The sequence below is a fragment of the Spinacia oleracea genome, chromosome 5, assembly GCF_020520425.1.
Source record: "Spinacia oleracea cultivar Varoflay chromosome 5, BTI_SOV_V1, whole genome shotgun sequence".
NCBI lineage: Eukaryota > Viridiplantae > Streptophyta > Magnoliopsida > Caryophyllales > Amaranthaceae > Spinacia > Spinacia oleracea.
In genome coordinates this window covers 34,693,662-34,715,857 of record NC_079491.1, presented here as the reverse complement: position 1 = coordinate 34,715,857, position 22,196 = coordinate 34,693,662, and the positions used below count along the sequence as shown (strand labels likewise).

At 41.1% G+C, this 22,196-nt stretch overlaps 1 protein-coding gene across 1 annotated transcript; it reads right to left on the bottom strand.

Annotated features, from left to right (window-relative positions):
• Positions 1-21,377: 21,377 nt before the first annotated feature.
• Positions 21,378-21,893, bottom strand: LOC130461421 (uncharacterized). The gene has a single exon (XM_056829521.1). The coding sequence runs from the start codon at positions 21,891-21,893 to the stop codon at positions 21,378-21,380; it is 516 nt and encodes a 171-aa protein (XP_056685499.1).
• Between the last annotated feature and the right edge of the window lie 303 nt (positions 21,894-22,196).

Here is a 22,196-nt window from a genome sequence, read left to right as displayed (position 1 = left end):
AGATGACTGGTTCCTGGTTCAGCAGTTCTACAATGGTCTGGGTAATGAATCTAGGTGTCTTTTGGATTCAGCTGCCAGTGGGAGATTTATGCAACTGGAGGTGCCTAGAGCTTTGGATGTAATTGAGGAGATGGCCATCCATAGTGCCCAATATGGGAATCCCAGAGGTTTTGCCGACCGAGGTGTTAAGCATGAGATGAATTCTATTGAACAGCTTACTGCTCAGCTAACTTCCCTACATCACAAGCTCGACAATATACAGATCGCATCTTCCCAATCTTCCCAATCCACCCAACATGCTAGTGTCGCTGCAATGAGTGCCCAATCTGCTAATGTCTGTAATAGTTGTGGGATGCAGGGCCATTATGCACAGGTATGCCGAAGCTCCATCGAACAATGCAATGCATTCCAGTCCTACAAGCAGAACAATCCGTATTCCAACTCATACAATGAGGGGTATAAAAACAACCCCCTATTATCATATAGGAGTACTAATGTTCAGAACCCCCACCAGATTCAACACCCTCCACCACCACAACAACCCTACCAACCGCGGAGTAACTACAACTCGCAACCTAGTGGATCACCTGGCTTACCACCACAACCTCAACCCACACAATCTGATCCCATGCTTGTAGAGATGAGGAATATGATGTTGGAATTGCAGAGATCTCTAAGCGAAAAGGATGCCAAAATCGATGCCCTCACTGCTCATAACAAGATCATGGATAAACAGTTGGCACAAATGGCTACCGCTCTTGCAGAGAGACCCAAAGGTCAACTCCCTTCACAGCCTGTGACCAGAGAGTCTGTAAATGCTGTCACTCTGCGGAGTGGATATGAGTATGATGGGCCACCTATGACTATAGAGGAAGGGGTTGAAGTATCTGTTAGTGGTGCTGTGCCAGGAGAGAGTGAGAAGGTGGTCAAGGATAAGGAAGCTGACACAGAGGTTGAGAAGAAAGTTGAGATACAAGTTCCACCTATCAAACTTCCCTTCCCTCATCGTCAGCTAAAGAACAAGCTAGACAAGCAGTTTGGTAAGTTCTTAGAAGTGGTAAAGAATCTGCAGGTAACAGTCCCTTTCACTGAATTAATTACTCAAGTACCTGCATATGCTAAATACATGAAAGACATCTTGACTAGGAAGAGAGCATTTAGTGAGGTGGAGACTGTTGCATTTACTGAGGAGTGCAGTGCCTTACTACAAAATAAGTCTCCACCCAAGTTGAAGGACCCCGGGAGTTTCTCTATCCCGTGTAATATTGGCAACCTTTTTATTGACAAAGCCTTATGTGATTTAGGTGCCAGTGTTAGTGTCATGCCCCTGTCTGTATGTACTAAGTTGAACATGGGTGATTTAAAAGTTACCAACATAACTCTGCAAATGGCCGATAGATCTGTAAAATACCCCCTAGGTGTCTTAGAAGATGTGCCTGTTAGAGTAGGGAAATTCTTTATTCCTGTTGATTTTGTTGTTTTAGACATGGAAGAGGATAGGCAAATTTCTATTATTTTAGGTCGGCCTTTCCTACACACTGCGGGGGCAATCATATATGTCAAGAATGGCAAGCTGACCTTAAATGTGGGGGATGATAAGGTTACTTTCAATTTAACCCATGTTGCTAAGAACCCTATGGTAGAGGAGTCATGTTTTGGAGTCAATGTTTCTAATGATTATTTTAATACCGAATTGACTCATACTAACTCTAATAACTCCTCGGAAAAAGCACATGTTTCAAATTGTCTTGCAGGTGGAGGTGATCGGAGTATGCACTCTTCGGCATGGGTTCGAAAGAAGGGACGGATTGATGATGCCACGACCCAAAGGGCCGAAAGTTCTGTAAACGGTGGACATCGTATTCGTGATCGGGGTCGTGATCTGTCACTTCCCGCACCACACAGCTCATCCAAGGTAATCGATGTGACACCAGATGGCACCATCTTTGGTGCCCCCATTCGATGAGCTGTCGTGGCTCTCATCCCTTTCATGTCCATTGTCTGCGCATAAACGGAGATACTGTAATGGGGACATTACATCAATCTCATAGGGGATGAGTATTTCATTATCCATTTATTGCCTTAGTAGTATAAGTTTGATTGTTGATTCTAATTTTTGTGTGTTTAGTTAGTATTTTCCATTACCCACGTGTGTTTAAGTATTGTTTTTTTGGTGTTAGTGAGGCGAGAAGAGGGCATTACGCTGTTTGGGAGTTTCTTAATGTGCAGGCCTAAAGCCCCAAGTTCGAGAAAGTGAAATTAAGCTCAAGGCCAAGCACGCTGCAAATCGCCCGATCCGGATCGGGCGAGCTGCGCCCGATCGGGCGCGCACGGATGATTTTCATAAAGCTTATTTCTGCCCGATCGGGCGCAGCGTGCCCGATCGAGCGGACTGGCGAGTGGAATGCTCGATCGGGCGATTTTATATTGCCCGATCGGGCGGACTGGCGAGTGGAATGCCCGATCGGGCGAAATTATTTTGCCCGATCGGGCGGTTGAGGAAAAGTTCGTGGAAAAGTCAAGGAGGAATTCTGGGCAGAAAAAGTCAAGAAAAGAGGCAATCGCAAATCGCCCGATGCGGATCGGGCGAGGTGCGCCCGATCGGGCGCGCACGGATCAGAAGAAAAGGATCGCAAACCGCCCGATCGGGCGGAATGTCGCCCGATCGGGCGAGACGCGATTTCAGCGATAAACTCACGGTTTCCCCAATCTTTCTCCACTTCCTCTTCATCTTCAACCTAATTTTCTCTCACTCCTCCATTAAACCCCAACCTCTAAAAAACTTCCAACCACCATATCTCCCTCAATTCTCCACCAAATTCAACAAAATTTTCATCAAAATCATCCCCTCATCATCCTCTACAACCTACACCTAATCGATTTAAGTTTTCACTCATCCCCACAAAATCCCCAAATTCACCCAAAAAAAAAAAACCAAAAACTCAAAAAAAAAAAAAATTCAGATTTTTCAACCATGGCAAATAGACCACAAAGAAAATGCACGAGGGTACCAAGAAATCAACATGAGGCTTCCACAAGCCGAGCTCGGGAACCGACACCACCACCTCCACCACCGCAATTCGAGCCCGACACGGATTTTCCGGATGTCATCTTTATTACGGAGGAGCAACGAGCACGATTCATGCACCTCAAATTGAGGGAGGTAATCCCTACTCGCTTTATATGTCAAAAATCATTGCATGATATGGGAATTGAGCGTGATGTAAAACGTGTTTTTGTTGGTGTTGGTATGAGTAGCATGTATGGTATGCTCCGTCTCACATTTAGGCGGTTGACTCTAGAATTTTTGAGTAGTTTTAATGTTCGTAGGGATGGTTATCGAACCGTGTCATCGGTTCAATTTCGTGTGATGAACCGGACCTACACCATGAGCTTATCTGATTTTGGTAGGATTTTTGGATTGTCTACCACATATAGTAGGAAACCCAAGGAGACTCACAATAACTGCACCATGTGGGGAAAGCTTACGGGCAATGCGAATCCCGGGAGTATGCAACATTTGCATGCTTCCAAGATTCAACACCCGGTACCCATTGTCTTCTACAGGTTTCTTGGTTTTACGATCTTTGGTAGGGATGAGACCCAGAATATTAGGAGTACGGAGCTAGAGATCTTAGGTGGCTACGTTTCCGAAGGAGAGGAGAGCTACAAAATGAACCTTGCACATCACATGGCCTCTCAATTTTACTCCATAGCCACCTCCACACATACTACCAAGATTACCATTGGTGGGTTGATCACCCACATAGCCATGGCCACGGCCAATTTTACTGAGGCTAACCAGATTCCAGTTCTGGGTAGCAACTTGCTTGATTTGGCTTATTTTGCTGGACTCCGTAGGCTACAGGGGGAGCATGGGTTATTTAGGCCGGGAGCCATGTACTGGATGTTCGAGGGAAACAGGCTTTTCACCTTGCCCGACCCTCAGGGCCGCACTAGTTTCAGACCCGGTCAGGCTCATTATCTATTTGTTGGATTTGAGCAAGAGCCTCAGCCTGACCCCCAGCCTCAGCCTGACCCTCAGCCAGAGCCCCATCAGTACCAGCCAGAGCCTCGCACCTACTTCAGGAGGGGGCGTCGAGACACGGGGAGGCCCCAGAGTGGCCCGGTAGTTCATGAGGATCAGGGGTCCATTGATGAGAGGTTGAGAAGACTTGAGCTCGGGTTCCGGGAGTTCGCAGCTGATCACCAGAGGACCATGTTCCCATTTTATGATCAGTATGCCAGGCAGGGCTATATTGCCCCAGATTACGAGCACCCTACCTGGTTTACCTATCCCGCGGAGGGATATGGAGCTCCGGGTTCTATGGGCACCTTCACACCCACCCAGTACGGAGGGTGGGGAGCGGGTCCTAGTGGGCATGCTGGCCGTGATGATGGTGATGATGATGGTGATGATGGCCAAGGCCATCAGTGATGCCGAGATGATGTTGATGATGAGGTTCGATACCCTTGAGCCAATGAGGACATTGTCTGATTTGGTTTGGGGGGGGTTTCACACTACTTGTACATTGTAGGTATGTCTTTCTTTTATTTTCGCATTTCTTTATTTTGGTGTGTTTATTTTGGTATGTTTAATGCTTTCTAAATTAGTTTATTGCTTTGAAAAAGAAAAAAAAAAATACAAAAATACAAAAATACGTTCCGATGAATACAATATCATGCTTCCCTGTGCCCCTTTGATTGAAAATTGTTTTGATTCTCGGTATTTGATGACGAGCAATGTGGATGCGTTAGCCATGATTTGATATTCGATTGCTTTGATGCCTTAACATGAGTCAACTCTGACCAACTATTTGTGGACTTGGTGCTTGACTAGTTGATTTGGTTAGGATGTGTGATAGCTTCCTGGTGTGTCATTGATTTTGAGTATTGATTTGCAACTATTAGTAGTGTTTTATGACTCATATACATGCACATTGTGGAGGACGAAGGCATTTTTCTATTTAGGTAGCCTTCAGATGAAATTAGATACATTTTTCCCCTCCTTTTCTACCCATGTTGTTGCTTGTGCCCTTTTATTCGGTGACTAGCCATATTACAAGCCCATGAAAAACCCCATTGGTTACTAGTCCCAAACCTAGCTTGGGGGAGCTAATAGTAGTGAGGTGAGGGAGTTGTAATGTGCTACATTTTGAGCACAAAGTGAGTGTTGAAAAGGAAATAAGGGAGTTCTTCTTATCCTGTTGTTGTTTGAAAAAGAGAAAAAAAATAATGAAGAGTGAAAGAGATGAGAAGAATAGAAAATATGAAGGTTTCCAAAGGAAAAAAAAAAGGAAATTGAAAAAAAAAATAAAAAGAAAAAAAATTCATTACTCTCAGAAAAATTCAAAGCATTGTTACACTCAAGTATTGTAATTTCTTATCTTTATGAGTGATTGATTTTAATTGTGAAAGAAAGGCAATAAAGTATAGTATGGTTTGTTTGTTGTTTCATCATGTATTGAGTGGGAAGTTGTGGTTGTGGTCGTCATTTGTGGTTGACCATGGTTTTGCTAGGATTTATGCTCCCCAAAGCCAAGGCTTTAAGCTCACGTTTTACCCAAATTTACCACACCTCTACCCATGCCATATGTGATGCATGGGAAACTGAATCAATGATTAGTTTCTAAGTTCTCAGTTGAAAGATGTATCTCCCACATCTCTGTGAACTGGTTGGAGTATTCCAAAAGATGGCATCATTTGCAATTCTACATAGTGGAAATGAATTCATTATTGCCTAAGAAGCAATAAAAGGGAATTATTTTTAGTGGGAGTTCTTCAATGAACTCAGGTTGATCACAAGTCTGCTATCTGGATAATTTTCTATTTTGAATATGATTATCATCCTAAACAGCAAGGAAAGACTAGATCACTCTATAAACATATTCAAATATCTTTTCATCTTACATCGAAAGGCTTTCGATAGAAAGGATGTTAAGAATAGCAAAGTATGATAAACTAAACCTCTGCATTGAATGAGACACAACATTCATATGCAGAAATGGAATCAAGTTTGAGTTCCATGAATGTTTTAAGTATTGGGTGAAAGGCCTACATCTGTAAAACATTAAATGCTTAATTTTGGGTTAGAGGCCCACAAATTGGTAAGCACTTGGTTTAAACATTTATCATTTATGAAATTATATTTCATAGTTCATTTAATCTTGGTTTAGTATTAAATGATAAGTCCATGTGATTCAAATCATTCAAATGGGATGTCAAGATGGATTCTTCGACAAAGAAACACCCATAAGTGAACTTGAATATTGAAGTCACAAAGGATCCCTAATCCAGGTCATTGAAAGGTGGACGACCAATGACTAATGAAGATTAGATTGCAAGTTGATTTATAGTTCTGTTTCTTGAACTAGATGGACTTGATGTCAGAAATCATTTGCATAGATACTTATTGGATCTTGTATCGGATTGACCATGAGAACACTTTAAGAGATTAAAGTCATGTCATAAGTAGTTCTCATTAATGGTGATTAGAACCATTCCTCATAACATGAGCGATTATGTCTTCTCGTTTGAGAATTAGTTCGCTTTGATACTAGCTAAACGTCGCACCGTAAAAGGAGGCTATAAAAGCAGTTATTGGGCGTACTATGAATCAAAGTGAGTGTTCATAAATTGCAAGAATGGATTGTCCTCCTATCTTTGATAGGATATGGTGTTTGTTGTGTAACAAGGCCTCTCGCAGAGTTAGATACTGTAAAATGCATGGCCGTGCTCAGAATGGTTAGGCTTAACCTTCTGCAAAAGTTTGACAGTTGAACTCTGTAATCCGAGAAACACTTCTGGACCTAATAAGGATGGCTTGGATCTTACCTTATGTTCAGTAAGTAACACTAAGCGACAAAGGAATGTGGATGCACACTTGTCTGAATGACAAGTGGGAGATTGAAGGAAATATGTCCTTCACCCAAGGTGCATTAAGTCTAATACCAAGGTTCAGATTAATTGCGAACAATTAATTCAGTGAGATCAAGTGATCGGAACAGCTAGCTGGAGCAATGCTTCCGATCAGTGAGTTCTAATGGATATTGAACTCACAACTTACTCTTGACTGAACCTACAAGGTCACACCAATGACACGTAATAGATCTCCGGATTAAATGAATCGGAAATTCATTTAATAGCTTTTCGGGATTTAAGTTGGAAACGTTTTATATGATACGACCTTGCATCGGAATCGTATATCGTATCGCGAATATTCGTAAGCTAGGCGAAACGAATAAATCGTATCGTACGACGGTGATTCGTCGTATACGAAACGATAAATAATATATCGGAAATATATTAAACGCGAATACAAAGAGCGGCCCACGAGCCGAGTGCACGAAGCACTCGAGGCCCATGGGCGCGCGCTAGGCGAGCAAGCAAAGGCCAAGGCAACACGGCAGCGCTGGCCCATGGCCGAGCGGAGCTGCGCCTTGTGCGCGCGGGCCTGTGCAGCGACACAGCCACAACAGCAAGGCCCATGGCCCAGCGCGCTGTGCTTGTCTCACGCGTGGCTTGCTGGCCGGCCTTTCCTCCGGGCTTGGTCGGTTAGTAAGGTTATGTAAATAACCTTATGACCTAATTTCCAACTTACTGCAATCACAATTCAGATTACTCAAAACCCTAGAGACACAGAGAACCCTAATTCTCTCTGTGCCTCCAAAGTGAGTTCTTCCCAAAAGGCAAAGTATCTTGATTAATTGTCTAAGCTACGATTATCAAGACGGATCTGATCGTGTCGGTGAACCAAGTAGAGGAACGACAATTGGAGTTCTTTGTTCGTGTTCATTGACGGATTATTGTGGAAAACACGCTTCGAATGTAAGTATGCTTAATCTGTGCTTTATACATGTTTCCTGGCTTTGGGGATTGTTCCGCACATGTTATTATGTTTAACTGTATTCCCCTACACGTTCGCTTTCTCATCCAGAAGAGGGACATCATGGGCATAGCGCTCGTCAAGCTTGGCCAGCCGTACCTCGTCATGATACTGACACTCGGCAACAAAGGCAGACCAGAAGTGGGCCTACACAGGAGAAAAAAGGAAGATGAGAACAACCAAAACGAATAAAACAAAATTATTCAAGGAAGGAAATATTTCCCCTACCTCGTTCATGTGAAACTGAGCCATCTGAGTAGGATGATTAGCCTCTTGCCCAGTATTGCGCCAGTCGGGGATGCCCCGAAGCATATTCTCCCTAGCAGCGTTGGGACCAATCATAGACTCCGGATGAGCCTCGGGATCCTCACCCAGAACAGAGGCCCGAGCAAACCGAGCCATGGTTTGCCGAACCTTAGCAGGAACCCGCCTCACAGGGACGTCGAAGGTCGGGTAAGCCAGCCGCTCTAACACAGAGGTAGAAGTAGAGCCCAAGGTCTCGCGGTTGTTTCTCTTCACTCCTTGCCTCAAAGCGGATTCGCCACCCTCAGGAACCGCAAACTCAACGTCCTTGGCAGCCAAGCGCTCACCCTCCGCAATCTCCAAAGAAATAAGATCCACCACCACCTTCGGAGGAGTTTGTGGATCTTCCCCCCAAACCATCTGCAACACCACCCTCGGGAACAAAAACCTCGGAAGAGCCCAAAGGAGGATCAACCTCAAGATTCTCCACCTCGTGAGTAATATCTGCGACAGTCCCCCCCGCCGGAGTCGACGGCTTCAGAGGCGAGGGTATAGCAGTTTCCTCGACCAAAGGTTGGTCCACAGGTTCATTTTTCACCAAGACCGCCACACTCTTCAGCTTCTGACCAGGGAGTGGAAGCTTACCACGAAGGCTGGGAGGTGGACCCATCTCCTCTTTCTGCCGAGCAAGATACCGCTCACCCGCCTAAGCAAGACTGGGATCCTCAGCAATAACCTGCTGAATTCTCTCCTCAGTCAGATAAGGACGACGGCTCAAAAACTCGAGGACCTCGGGACTAGAAATTACCTTTGACGAAGAAGTAGCCTTCTTCTTCGACTTCGAAGGGGATTTCTCTCTCGAAACCATCTGCCTTTTTGGAGAAGTCTCTCTCCCCGAAGTCTTTCTCTTCTTCGGCTTCTTCGACTCCTAGAAACCGCGAAAGAGGAGATATGTAAGAGCTGATCAATATAAAATGGTGCAAAGAAAGAAAAAGAAACGCTACTTACTTCGGGAACAGCGAGAGAAGGGGGAGACGAAGCAGAGGAAATAACAGGCGCAGCAACTGCTACCCCAGGTCCCTGAAATTCAACAAAGACAGAGCGTGAGTCAAAATCCTCAGCCACAAGGAGAAAAGACGCAAAACCGAGGGCAAAGACCTAAACAAAAGTGTTACCGGATCAGAGGTAGTTACCAATTCAGGAAGAACTGTCCGCCTCGGAATCGCCTCTCCAGGGTTCTTAGAATCCCAAGGGTCAGCTCGAACGTCACTTAGGTGCGCGAGAGCGTGATCTGAGAACTCGTGATCCTCTAGCTTCGGCTGCCGAGGATTCTGCTTCTTGAAATCGTACGGCGGGCAGCGAGTGAGAACCCCTTCACCGTTGAGTTGATAACCGAGCACCTGGGGACCGATAGCTCTTTCGCCTTGCTCTCCACGGAAAAGATAAAGAAAATGAGATTCCAAAACATATCGAATAAAAGAGGAGGTTAACACCTCAGCTGAAGCACGATCTCAGCATAAAAAATATCACCCCTGTCATAGATCCTGCTGAGACCGGCAGCAGCGAGGATGACCTCCCGGGTAATAAATGCAGGTTCGAAAGCCAATGCAACGGCTCCCGAGGCGCCTTCACCTTAAACCATTCCAACTGCATGGCATGATCAGTGTTCTCCCTGTCAACAGGTCCAACCCTCGACATCGAAGGATCCACCTTCACAAACCACTTCGGAGGCGTGAAGTAGTGAGGATGTTTCGGCTCCATTGGAACTCGAACCAACAACCATTGCTTCTTCCACTCATTGATCGAAGAAACATACGGATACGCAGTCATGTAGAGGTCTTCGCCTTTCCGTTTGTTCTTATTGTTGATAGCCCACCAACCGGCTTCAGCGTTCGAATTCCTTACGAGCTCATGCATCTCCTTGAAAACTTCAATAGATGGCTGAGGTAGTCGCACATCCAACGATACCCCACAATATGACGCATAGACTTCGGCGTCAATTGGCCCAGAGAAACGTTACTCCTCCAACACAAGAGCGATAAACGGATCCATTGGGAACCGAAGGTCGTAGTCAAAGTGATGGAGATACACAGCAATGTACCCCGGAGGAGTACGAGTCACCCTCGCATGCTTCTGGGTCGGGAGCTCACACCAATAGCCCAAGGCATACTGAATGTCATACAGATCCTCGGCAAGCCGATGATATTTTCCTTGTCTCGCTCTCACCAACCACTTCCCGTCAACCGGCATACCGTCCGGACCGACAATCTCGGTTTTGTCATTAAAAAGACCCCCGAGCCTCCCCAAGGGGTCGGCCTCCTCCCATCACCTCAGAAAGAACGGGAGAATGGCGAAACGACTCGAAACACCAGCACCCCGACAAGATTCAGCACGAGCCTCATGCCCCGAGTGCTCTTCAGCGTCAACCTCGGGAGATGTTGACCTCGGCAGCTCTGAGACAACCCTATTCTCTTTCTCATCACTGGAAGATGACACGACGCCGGACTTCTTTTTCCACCTCCCCCCAGCCATGGCAAAACTCCGCAAAAAAGAGCGCTGAAGAACACGAAAAAGGGCAATAAGAAAAAGAAATCGGAAACGGAAAACAAATTACCTTCGTGGGAGCAGAAAATGCCGATAAAATGAGCAAAGCAAGGTCCCGAAACAGATTCTAAACGAATTTGCGAAGATCTGAAGAAAACACACGAAGAAACCGCTGGAGTTCTTGGGAAACTTTGAGAGGTTTGAGCGAATAAAGTTTGAAATGAAGAAAAGGGTGCGATATTTATAGGCCACGATCTAAAAAACCGCCTAACTTCCACTTTATTCCCAACCAATTGATTGAAGGCACTTCCGAGGACCCTTCTCGACACCTGTTCCGCAAATACACGGATTCAAATGCTTCCTTTTCGAAAAAAGAGAGGGAACTTTTGGACTTCTGACATCTGGAAACCCACCAATTTAATTCTAAATGGGCCGGGTGTTGGGGGCATGTTGTTTGGGCTCCCAATTGGCTACCAATTGGGTCACTAAGTCCAAAGCCCAAAGGCTCAATACAACAAAATCAAACCCACTATACTCCAACATGGTTGGTTAGCCACCAACCAAGGCCTAAGGCCCAATAGCAATAAATGACCTATGGGCATTTATTACACAAACACTATAAATAGGCCGCCAAGGCTCACACATCAAGGTACGTCCAATTTACCGCCTTTAAGACTACTCTCTAGAGAACTTCTCTCGTTCTTACTTAGGCATCGGATGGGCTTTCCTCGAAAACACCCCCGAGGCTAGTAACTTTGCTATTGTGCAGGTGAATTCGGACACAACTCATTCAAGCTAGCAAGATCTTCAACATACTCGAAAGGGCTTTCATACGAAGCCCATTGTTTCCACCGTTTCAACACCGGAACATATGTGAAATAAATAGGGCGGCTTTTATCATGTTATCATGTATAATAAAATCAAATTGAGGTCCACTTTTTTGTTTTTGTTTTTGGTTTTTTTGGGTGTTTGCCTGGTTTACTGTAACGGATGGGTTAAGGGTGTCTGCCGCCCTACGCTTTTGGTTCTTTGTCGATAAATTTTGCCCTTATACAAAGGGCACCGATTGTTTAATGGTAGGCTTATCCCTATCCATTTCAGAAACAGCTCGTAATTTGTAAGAGTGTCCAATTCCATTGATGTGCAAGTGCAACAATACATCTTATTCAGTTATTCTTTGAAAAGGATGGATGGTTTTTTTTTTCAATTCTTATTATTTTTTATAATCTAATTTGGCTTTTATTATGATTTTTAAGTAGCTCATGTCTCTTAAGCTGATAGTTGTTGGAAATCTTGTAATACCGATCTATAAGGTCTTGTGCCCGTCGGTTAGGTTTATTCAGTGGTCTAAGTGATGTCTCGTAAGTACGAAAATGCAGGTTTCACATTTTCTTTTGTTTCATTTCTTGTCAAACATATAAATACTCTCTTATTATTATTATCTATACCTCTATTATAAGTTAAGAGTTGATGGTTTTTCGGTAATTTCATTTTTGGTGTTCCCCATCTAAAAGACTAAAATACCATCACATTTCTTAATTACATATTACTGTAAATCTGATTATTTATTTATTTTAAAAAAGTGATTAATTATTAATTTTAAAAACTGAAAATCAATAACAAATCAGGAAAGCTGTTTTTAGGGCTAGCATTTTGGGCTAATTAATTGTTTAAACGTCAATTCACATTCAAGCAATTCACATTCAATCAGGAAATCAGGCAAGGGAGATAAAAATAAAATTATTAATATCAACAAAATTGAAACTAATTAACGGTCTAATTCAAAATTTCAGTGAGAAATTAATCAACAGCATCAATGAATTTAGGCTTTTTGATGTGATTTATGTGGAAAAGGCTACATGTACATCTAGTGTACAAGATTTTCTTATACACCTCCATTAATTTGTTGACACATTATCAAACCCACTAAAAAATGAGAATGAAAAATAATAAATAGGTCATTTCAACCAATAGAAAAGAATGGTGTACAAGATGCCTTGTACACTAGGTGTACATGTAGCTATATAGTAGGATCCGATTTATGTGAAGCATATAATCAAATCCAAAAAACTTACCAAGATAATCGCTAAGATCCAAGATTTTAGTGCCAACCCAAGTAGAGTAATTAGTAGACGAAGTATTGGTGGTAGCATTAAAAAACCAACCAGATGGTGGAGGTCCACCCACCGTGTGATTAGTGTAAGTTGTGGCGGATGCTGTTCCGATGAGAACGATAATAACCATAAGGTACGCCGCAACCATCGACAACAATTCTAATCTATCACCACCATAACACATTGGAATTCTAATCTATCACTGCAACAATAACTAATGACAGTGATCGTTGTTATTGTTTGCGTTAATTAATTATAATAACACAATATTTTCGCACGCATCTCGTGCATATAAGACTAGTATTATACTAAAATAGATGAAATAAACGTGGTGGTGACAATGTCACTCTATGATTCGCCTATCTCTTAACATAAATAATTAAAAATAAAAGGTTAAAACGAAATAGTATCTTTGACTTTCATACTAAGTATACAAATTACATACTAATTACACTACAAAGAAAAGCTCATATAGCGACGGGCCAAATCCATCTTTAAATTGGTCAAATCTGTCGCTATATGTGCTTAGGGACGGATTACATCCGTCGTTAAAAACTTTGTAGCTGATTCGAGTTAGAGACTGGTTCCATAAAATCCATCTCTAAAATTTAGCTTTGTAAGGGGAAGGGATAAGGGAAATTCCCAGTGGCAAGAACCGTTGTTCGTAGGAATCGTTAATAAGGAGAAACTCCAACAAACTACACCAAGTACAACTTGTATACTTGTATTTGTGAAATTGATAATAATTAAAAGAAATATTAGAAATGGATCTAGAAATTCCGTCCCTAATTAGGGACAAATTAAAAATTCGTCACTAATTTAGATTTAACTTTCTACGAAGAGTTTAGGAGAAATTGCTCCTAGACTTTAGGTTTCTAAATTACATCTAAGCTCCATTGACACAGGACTGGAGAAATTGCTAAAACACATAATATCCGTCCCTAAATTAAATTAGAGACGGATTTATAAATCCGTCGTTAAATTTGAAATAGATTTACAATTTCCGTCTCTAAATAATTTAACCACAGATTATGAATATTCCGTCTCTATGGATATAAATCCGTAGCTATATGAGGTTTTTTGGTGTAATTAAAGTTTAGAAAAAAAAAATATTGTGATGCGCTCTAACAATAATATGGAATACAATACCATGCCTAATATTTAATTTCTAATATCCCACGCCTAATCTTTAACGCCTAATATCTCATGCCCACTATACATTAAGCCTAATATATCTTAAACTACCCTAGTACCCTACATAATTTTATCTTATTATATTTTGTTCATATGATATAATGTTCGGCTTTAAATTCAAGAAAAGAAGACAAAATATATTTTTATGTGAAGTATAATTTATTAAATTTATAATATTGTTATTAATTATTGAGGAAGTAATTATTATTAAATTTTATAAACTTTTCTTTAATTTTTTATTCCTTATTGAATATCTAAAACTTGAAAATCGTAATGACTTTATTCAATAAAAATGAAAGAGAAAATCATTTTTTTTACTTCATTTAAAGAATTCACTTATATAATACAAATAATTTTGGTTACATATATAAAAAAAATCCCAGCCCATTAAAAAATATTGTGTATGCAAGACAAGCTAGGTTCTTACCATGAACTGTCACGTATTTACTTGTATTTTTCTTTATGATTCAAGCACTGATTATTTCATGCTTAGAACGATGTATAGTTATAAACTTTCTTTTGCATACAACTTTTTTAAAAGATAACATATTTGCATACAAAAATCCTTTACATATTTGTATACAAAAATCCTTCATTGCAGCGAGGAGCTTTATTTTGGTACGGGTATGAGTTATTCTAACGAGTCCATTCAAATCAGCTTAATTTTGCGTCTTTTGACGTCACAGACAAATATTATGTTGGAAACAAATAAATTTAATCTATGTTGCATTTGATTAACTCGGTTATGTTTTGGTCAACTTCTTTTCGGATTAATTATCCATTATCAGGTGTAGTTCTAGGATCACCCATTTCATGACAAAAATTAGTCATGGGTCAGCCATTCGGATTTGATTAATTTTATTAGATTGATCTACATACAACTATATATACTCCAAAAATTTAAATTGTACTATGCAAATTTAGTAAATTTTAGGATAATTTATTTTTACTACCTAAAAAAATTGAAAATTGGTTTTTTACCACCTAAAAAATCAAAACTTGTATTTACCACCTAATTTTTTTTAAAAAAACTTATTTTTTACCAACTGAAAAATGAAAAATAGATGAAAACTTTATGTGGGAGGCCACAACAACGGTAATATTTTTGATATATTCTCTTCTTCCACGATTTCATGTACTCAATTCTCTTCTTTTACCCCGCTTTCTTATCTTCAATGAATTCACATAAATTTTTACCAGCATTAATTCATAAAATTTAAAAAACATATAATGAAAATAAAGAGAGAAGGGTGAAAGAGTTAAAGAAAATCACAAAAAGGGAGTGTAAAAAATTGGAGGAAAAATGAATTAGGTAGCCACACATAGAAGTTTCATCAATTTTTTTGTTTTTAAAGTGTAAAAAACAAGTTTTTAATTATTATTTTTTAGGTGGTAAAATACAAGTTTTAGGTTTTTAGGTGGTAAAAAATAATTTTTTCGATTTTTATAGGTGGTAAAAAATAATTTGTCCTTAATTTTAACTTCTTTTTACACAAAGTTGAATTTTATAATATTACATTTTCATGTATCATTTATTCTCACGTTTTCTAAGTATCACAACTCGAATTCAAGTTTATTTAAATATTTTTATTTAATTATTATTGAATTAATAAATTATTTTAGTATTAATCATGTATTGCACAGGTCATAAACTAGTTGTTTATATTTATAAGAGAAAACAACCTTAAACACAAAGCCTAAAATCTCTATATATTCGACATATGAGCAGCTTTTTAGCAGTTATAGGATTTGTAATAAAAATAGTTATTACCTTCGTTTCAAAATGAGTTTTACACTTTTCGTTTTAGTTTATTTCATAATATTTTCTACATTGTGTTTTATATTAATTTTGAACATAAAACATCTCTTATCCATAATATTTATAATTTTTCACCCACTTTCTCTTATTTTATTCATGTGCTGAGGGGTATTATGTGGAAAATGTTTGGTTGACCCTAAGGGTTGGCAACCCCTAAGATACATATAACATAAAATAATACTCCCTCCGTCTCTTTTTGTTTTTTACGTTTGGTATTTTTCACGCGTTTTAACGAATAATTAATTTGCATTGAAATCCCTCAATTTTTTTTATTTAAACGAGATAAATTACGTTTATTTATAATGTTTTCACTTTTATCAAAATTCTGATATTGGGAAATGAGAAAATTTTAATGTTCCAATGGAAAAGTGTGAGAGATTAAATAATCCAATTAATTTGATTGTTTAAAATAATGATTGGACACAAATTTTGATAGAATACTAAGTTATTTATGTGATAATATAAAAGGAAATGTAAAGAACATTTTGAAATACCCAAAAAGGAAAACGTAAAAAACAAAAAGAGACGGAGGGAGTATATAAGCATAATTAATTGGAGAGAGAAAATGTTGTATGTGAAGTTTCAATCATTTGTAACCAATCAAAATTTAATATTGAAAGGATTACCAACCTTTAGGGTCACTCTATCATTGTCCGTATTATGTGGATCAAAATTGGCAACATCAAGGATTGTAAGTCTAAGGCAAATTAAGGTCATCAGTGGAAATTGTGTAGAAAGAAACAAAAAATGACTTTTGAGGAGTACAAATAATTACAAAATGACATATTCAAGTGGACCAAAAACTTGTTGGTTTACCATTCATGGCTTCATGTATTGCCATGGATAAGAGGTAATTCAAGCGTCTGTTGCTTGAATTATTGATGTTATACCACATGGAGTTGTTTTAAAAAGTTATCCAAAAAAACTTATCGATCCATAGCTACTAGTTTTCCCCTATATATATATAAGTCCCATACATAAGTTGAACAAAAGTCCTCCTTCAATTCATTATTAGTTCATTGCCTCTGCAAGTTCAACAAAGAAGAAAATGATGTCAAGGTCGCATTTTGGCAGATTTGCAAGTGCAGCAGTAGCACCCCCACAATATGTGAGTGTTTTGAAAGTTAGAGTGATTCATGCGTTGGATACAATCCTTGAAGATGAGAAAGAGACCAACTTCGAGCATTCATATCGTCTTGTTGTTTTCTTTCTACCCAATTCGCCTTTACCATCTACTTCTTCAATTCCTCCTTCTCAAACAAATAATTAGTTGTAGCTACTTTCACCCATGTTAGATGCTACCTAGCTTGTACTCGGTAATTGCTTTCAATCAACTTATAATAAGTAAAAGGGATTACATTTTAGCAATCCTTTTAAACTGATTAGTCATGTTGATGGTGTAATTTAAACTAGCAATAATTTTAGACGGGTCAGGAAGAAGTATGCACAATCTATTTAAAGGAAGTTAATCGGTTGACGATTATTATTGCTTGAATGAGTATATATACAGCATACACATAAGCTATTCTAAGTAACTAATATCACAAGGATATTTACAAGATCAATCATGATCAATTAGGATCAATTACAACAATATTACGATCAATCAATATCAATTACAAAAGATTGTATACACATAATCTAACACACCCCCGCAGTTGAAGCGGGAGGACGCCGTACGCTGAGACTGTCCCGAAAATCATTAAAGAGTACTAGCGGAAGCCCTTTCGTAAAAATATCGGCGATTTGATAGCGGGAAGGGACATGTAGGACACGAACTTGTCCTTTAGCAACTTTTTCGCGTACGAAGTGAATGTCCATTTCAATATGTTTTGTGCGTTGATGTTGAACCGGATTTCCAGATACGTATATAGCACTAACATTGTCACAATAGACCAAAGTAGCTTTTCTTACCGGACATAGAAGTTCTAACAGCATATTTCGAATCCAACAAGATTCTGAAACGACATTAGCAACACCCCTGTATTCGGCTTCTGCACTGGAGCGGGAGAGTGTAGCTTGACGTTTGGATGACCAAGAAATAAGGTTGTCCCCTAAGAAGACACAGTAGCCGGACGTCGAACGTCTCGTATCCGGGCATCCTCCCCAGTCCGCATATGTATATGATGTAAGAGTAGAAACAGATGATGGATAAAGGTGCAAACCAAGATCTAGAGTACCTTGGATGTAGCGAATTATACGCTTGAGGGCATGCATGTGCTCTTGGCGTGGATCATGCATGAATAGGCAGACTTGCTGAACGGCGTAGGAGATGTCTGGCCGTGTGAAAGTGAGATACTGAAGTGCACCTGCAAGACTGCGATAGTGAGAAGGATCATCAGTAGGGGGACCCGCAGAGGCGCCCAGCTTCGCCTTAGTGTCAACGGGAGTGGAAGAGGGCTTGCAAGAAGCCATGCCTGCACGCTCAATAATATCTGAAGCATATTGTTTTTGAGACAAGAATAAGCCGCCTGAGTGACGTGTGAAAGCAATGCCTAAGAAATAGCTTAGAGGACCCAAGTCTTTCATTGCAAACTCAGAGAAAAGCAAAGACATAATTGAAGTCCGAAGAGTGTCAGAAGAGGCAGCTAGGATGATGTCATCAACATAAAGCAGAATATATGCCATATCATTACCCCGATGATAAACAAAAAGAGAGTGATCAGACCTGCTGTTGAGAAAGCCGATGGTGGAAACATAATCCGCAAACAGCTGATACCAGGCTCGTGGAGCTTGTTTTAAGCCATATAAGGACTTTTTCAGAAGGCACACATAATCCGGATGAGCGGGATCTCGGAATCCTGGAACTTGGTGCATATAAACTGTCTCCGCAAGAGTACCATGGAGAAAAGCATTTTTGACATCTAACTGATGGAGACGCCAGCCTTTTGACAAGGCAATGCTGAGAACAGTCCGAATAGTAGGTGGTTTCACAACGGGACTGAAAGTTTCAGAGCAATCAATACCAACTTGCTGACCTGCACCATCTCCCACAAGGCGGGCTTTGTATCGATCAAACGAGCCATCCTTGTTCTTTTTATGCCTGAAAATCCACATACTGCGAATAATATTAGCATGCAAAGGACGGGGCACCAACTCCCACGTCTTATTTTCAACAAGAGCATTATATTCATCAAGCATGGCCAATTTCCAATTTGGGTCTTTTAGAGCTGTAATGGGATTTTTTGGAAGAGGAGATATGCCGGTGGCAGTGGCGCTAAGATTGAATAATTTCTTAGGCTTGAAGATGCCATGTCGGCTCCTAGTGACCATTTGAGGAGATGAATGGAGCTGCTGAGTTGGTAAGACAGGAGAATGGGCTGGAGAAATTGTTTGGGCTGTGGGCCGTGGCGGGATCACGGCCTGGTTAGGGGAGCCGCAGGTATTGGGCAGGTGTTCTGAAATAGGGGATGGGGAAGATGTTGGGCCATTGGGGTGGGCCGTGTGGTTTGTTGCAGGGGAGAATGGGGACTGATCCACGCGGCCAGCAGGGGGGGAGTGCTGGTCAGCGTGTTGGGCCTGCAAAGGGGGTAGCACGATTGGGCTAGGTGGGGGTATTGGGCCCACTGACTTGGTGGGCTGCTGGACTTGATGGAGGATATAAGGAGATAAACCAAAATCAAGGAAATCATATGTGTAGGATTTGGGCGTATGAATCTTTCGAAAAGGGAAGTTTGTTTCATCGAAAGTCACATGACCGGATATGATGATTTTATTGGAGGAAAGATCAAGACACTTATATCCTCTATGATTGTCCGGAAATCCCAAAAATACACAAGGCGTAGACCTTGCTTGGAGCTTATGGACGGAGTTGCTAGGGAGGTGGGGAAAACATAGGCAACCAAAGATCCGTAGGTGGGATAGAGATGGTTCTCGTCCATAAAGGCGACTAGTCGGGGAAGCGTAGTTCAAAACTTTACTTGGTAACACATTATGGAGATATGTGGCAAAAGAGAGGGCGTGATGCCAATATGATGGCGGCCGGCATGGATGAGTGAACGAGAAGAGTCCGGACAATGTTGTTGATTGAGCGGATTTTGCGTTCGGACATTCCATTTTGGGATGAAGTATGGGGACAAGAAAAACAGAAAAGCATGCCGTGGAGAGTGCATTGCTTTAAGAAGGGTCCGTTGTCATATTCCTTACCATTGTCACATTGAAAACTTTTAATTTTCCGTTCGAATTGTGTGTGAACCAAGGTTTGAAAATTCAAGAATTTATTAAAAACTTGAGATTTTGTATTCAAAGGAATAGTCCACAAAAAATTTGTAAAATCATCCAAGAAAAACACATAATACTTATGCCCCATATTACTCAAAATAGGTGATGTAAAAAGGTCACTATGCACAATGTCAAATGGTGCAATAGTGAATGAATGTGACGGAAAAAACGGTAATTTAACATGTTTACCAAGTTGACATGAGTGACCAATTAAAGAACTATGAGGCTTATTACAACGAATAAAATTATTTTGCCTAAGCATATTGAAAATAGCATCCCCGGGGTGGCCAAGGCGATCATGCCAAGTAGAGGAGGAAATAGCGGCAAAATTTGAAGGAGAGGTGGCGTGATCGGTGATGGCCTTGGTGAGGGGGTATAAGTCTCCCGAGCTATTACACCTCAATAGACGTGTTCCCGTCAGGAGGTCCTTCACGGAAAAACCAATAGGGTCAAACTCAACAGAAACACAATTATCACTAGTAAATTTGCGAACCGAAATTAAGTTTCTGATGAGTTTAGGAGCGTGAAGAACATTATGAAGAGATAAGGGGGGACATGGAGGGGAAAAGGAGACATGACCACAACCATTAATTGGAATTTTATGACCATTACCAACAGTGATATGATGATTATTGCTCAAATTGAAATAAGACGAGAGGTTACCTTGGTTGGATGTCATGTGGGATGTGGCACCCGTGTCCATGTACCAATTCTCATCCGGAACGTTGAGTGACATAGTGTGCATAGCCGCTTCGATGTCGGTAGGAGCATATCTACTGCCATTATGAGGACCCCCATAATTGTTGTTGGGCCAAGCTGCATAGGCCTGATGGGTTGGATGCTTACCAAGAATTCCAGAATTACCTGTTGGGCCTCTGACTTGATTGTACATTAGTCTGGCCCATCCAGAAATTGGGTAAGGACATGGAGGGGCTGTCCATGTAGGGGGACTGCAGTAGTTCCACGGTTGCTGCCACACCACGGTGGGTTGCTGTGGTTGCGGCTGGTGGTTTCCGCGGCCACCACCACCGCCACCGCGACCCTTCCCACCGCCGTTACCGTGATACTTACCCTTGCCACGACCTTTCCCTTTGTAGTTGTTGTTGCCACGAGAGGAGTTACCACGGTTGTGATTCACATTTGCCGGAGGACGGTTGTCATCATCATCTCCATGCGGCTGGTGCGGTGGATGAGGGTGGTTTGCGGCCATTAAAGCAGCGTTGATGACAGGATTGTTTTCCATGCCATCTTCCTCGAGAACAAGCATCGACCGGGCCTTAGTAAAATCTGGAAGAGGATGAGTATGTTTGATAATGGAGCCCATGTTTTTGAAGTCCTCTGTGAGACCATCCACCATCTATAGGACGAGACGTTGCTCAGTCACCGGCGCCCCTACGTTCTTGAGTTGATCAGCGAGCATTTTAATCCTCTGACAGTAAGATGTGACATTGGGGAAATTATAGAGAGCCACATGAGAGAATTGGCTTTCGAGAGCCACGGCTCGAGAACTCTTATTGTCTTGAAAGATGTTTTTCAAGCGTTCCCATGCCTGTTTTGCCGTAGAGCCAGGTTCAAGAATGGTGTGCAAGAGGTCATTAGAGATCGTACCATAAATCCATTGAAGAACTATGGCATCAAGGCGTGCCCAGAGAGCCTTGTCGATGGATGGAGAGGTGGGTGCATCCTCCGACGGTTCGAGAATATGATCCATGACCTCGTATGTTGTGGCATGTATCTTGAATAATTCAGCCCATGATATGTATTGTGCGTTCTCCAATTCCAACGTTATTGGAATGAAATTCCTGATGTTGTTGACAGCGAGTGCAGGGTGGAAAGAGGAAGTAGGGGCAGTAGGCTTGTCTGGATCACCCATGGTGATAGTTGGAGAACAATAGTAATAGGCAAGAAGAAGAGGAGAGGAGGTAAGATACGGCTAGGGTGGAGAGAAAATACTATTGTATGCACATAATCTAACACTATTGTCTTCAATTCATCACTTGCTTTTTTTAGTGGCTTGCTTATTATAATATCAACCAGTTCTAGTATTGTGGTTTAGCACCTTATTAAGGTTGTAAGATAAAGATACTACTTCCTCCGGGTTTTTTTTTATTATTATTTTTAATTATTGTATCATTTGATGTTTTACGCTTATCAGTGTAAAATTTTAGCCATTAAT

Bases quoted from the DNA above. Each gene is read 5' to 3' on its own strand.
- LOC130461421 (XM_056829521.1), bottom strand. From the start codon at position 21,893: ATGGGTGATCCAGACAAGCCTACTGCCCCTACTTCCTCTTTCCACCCT.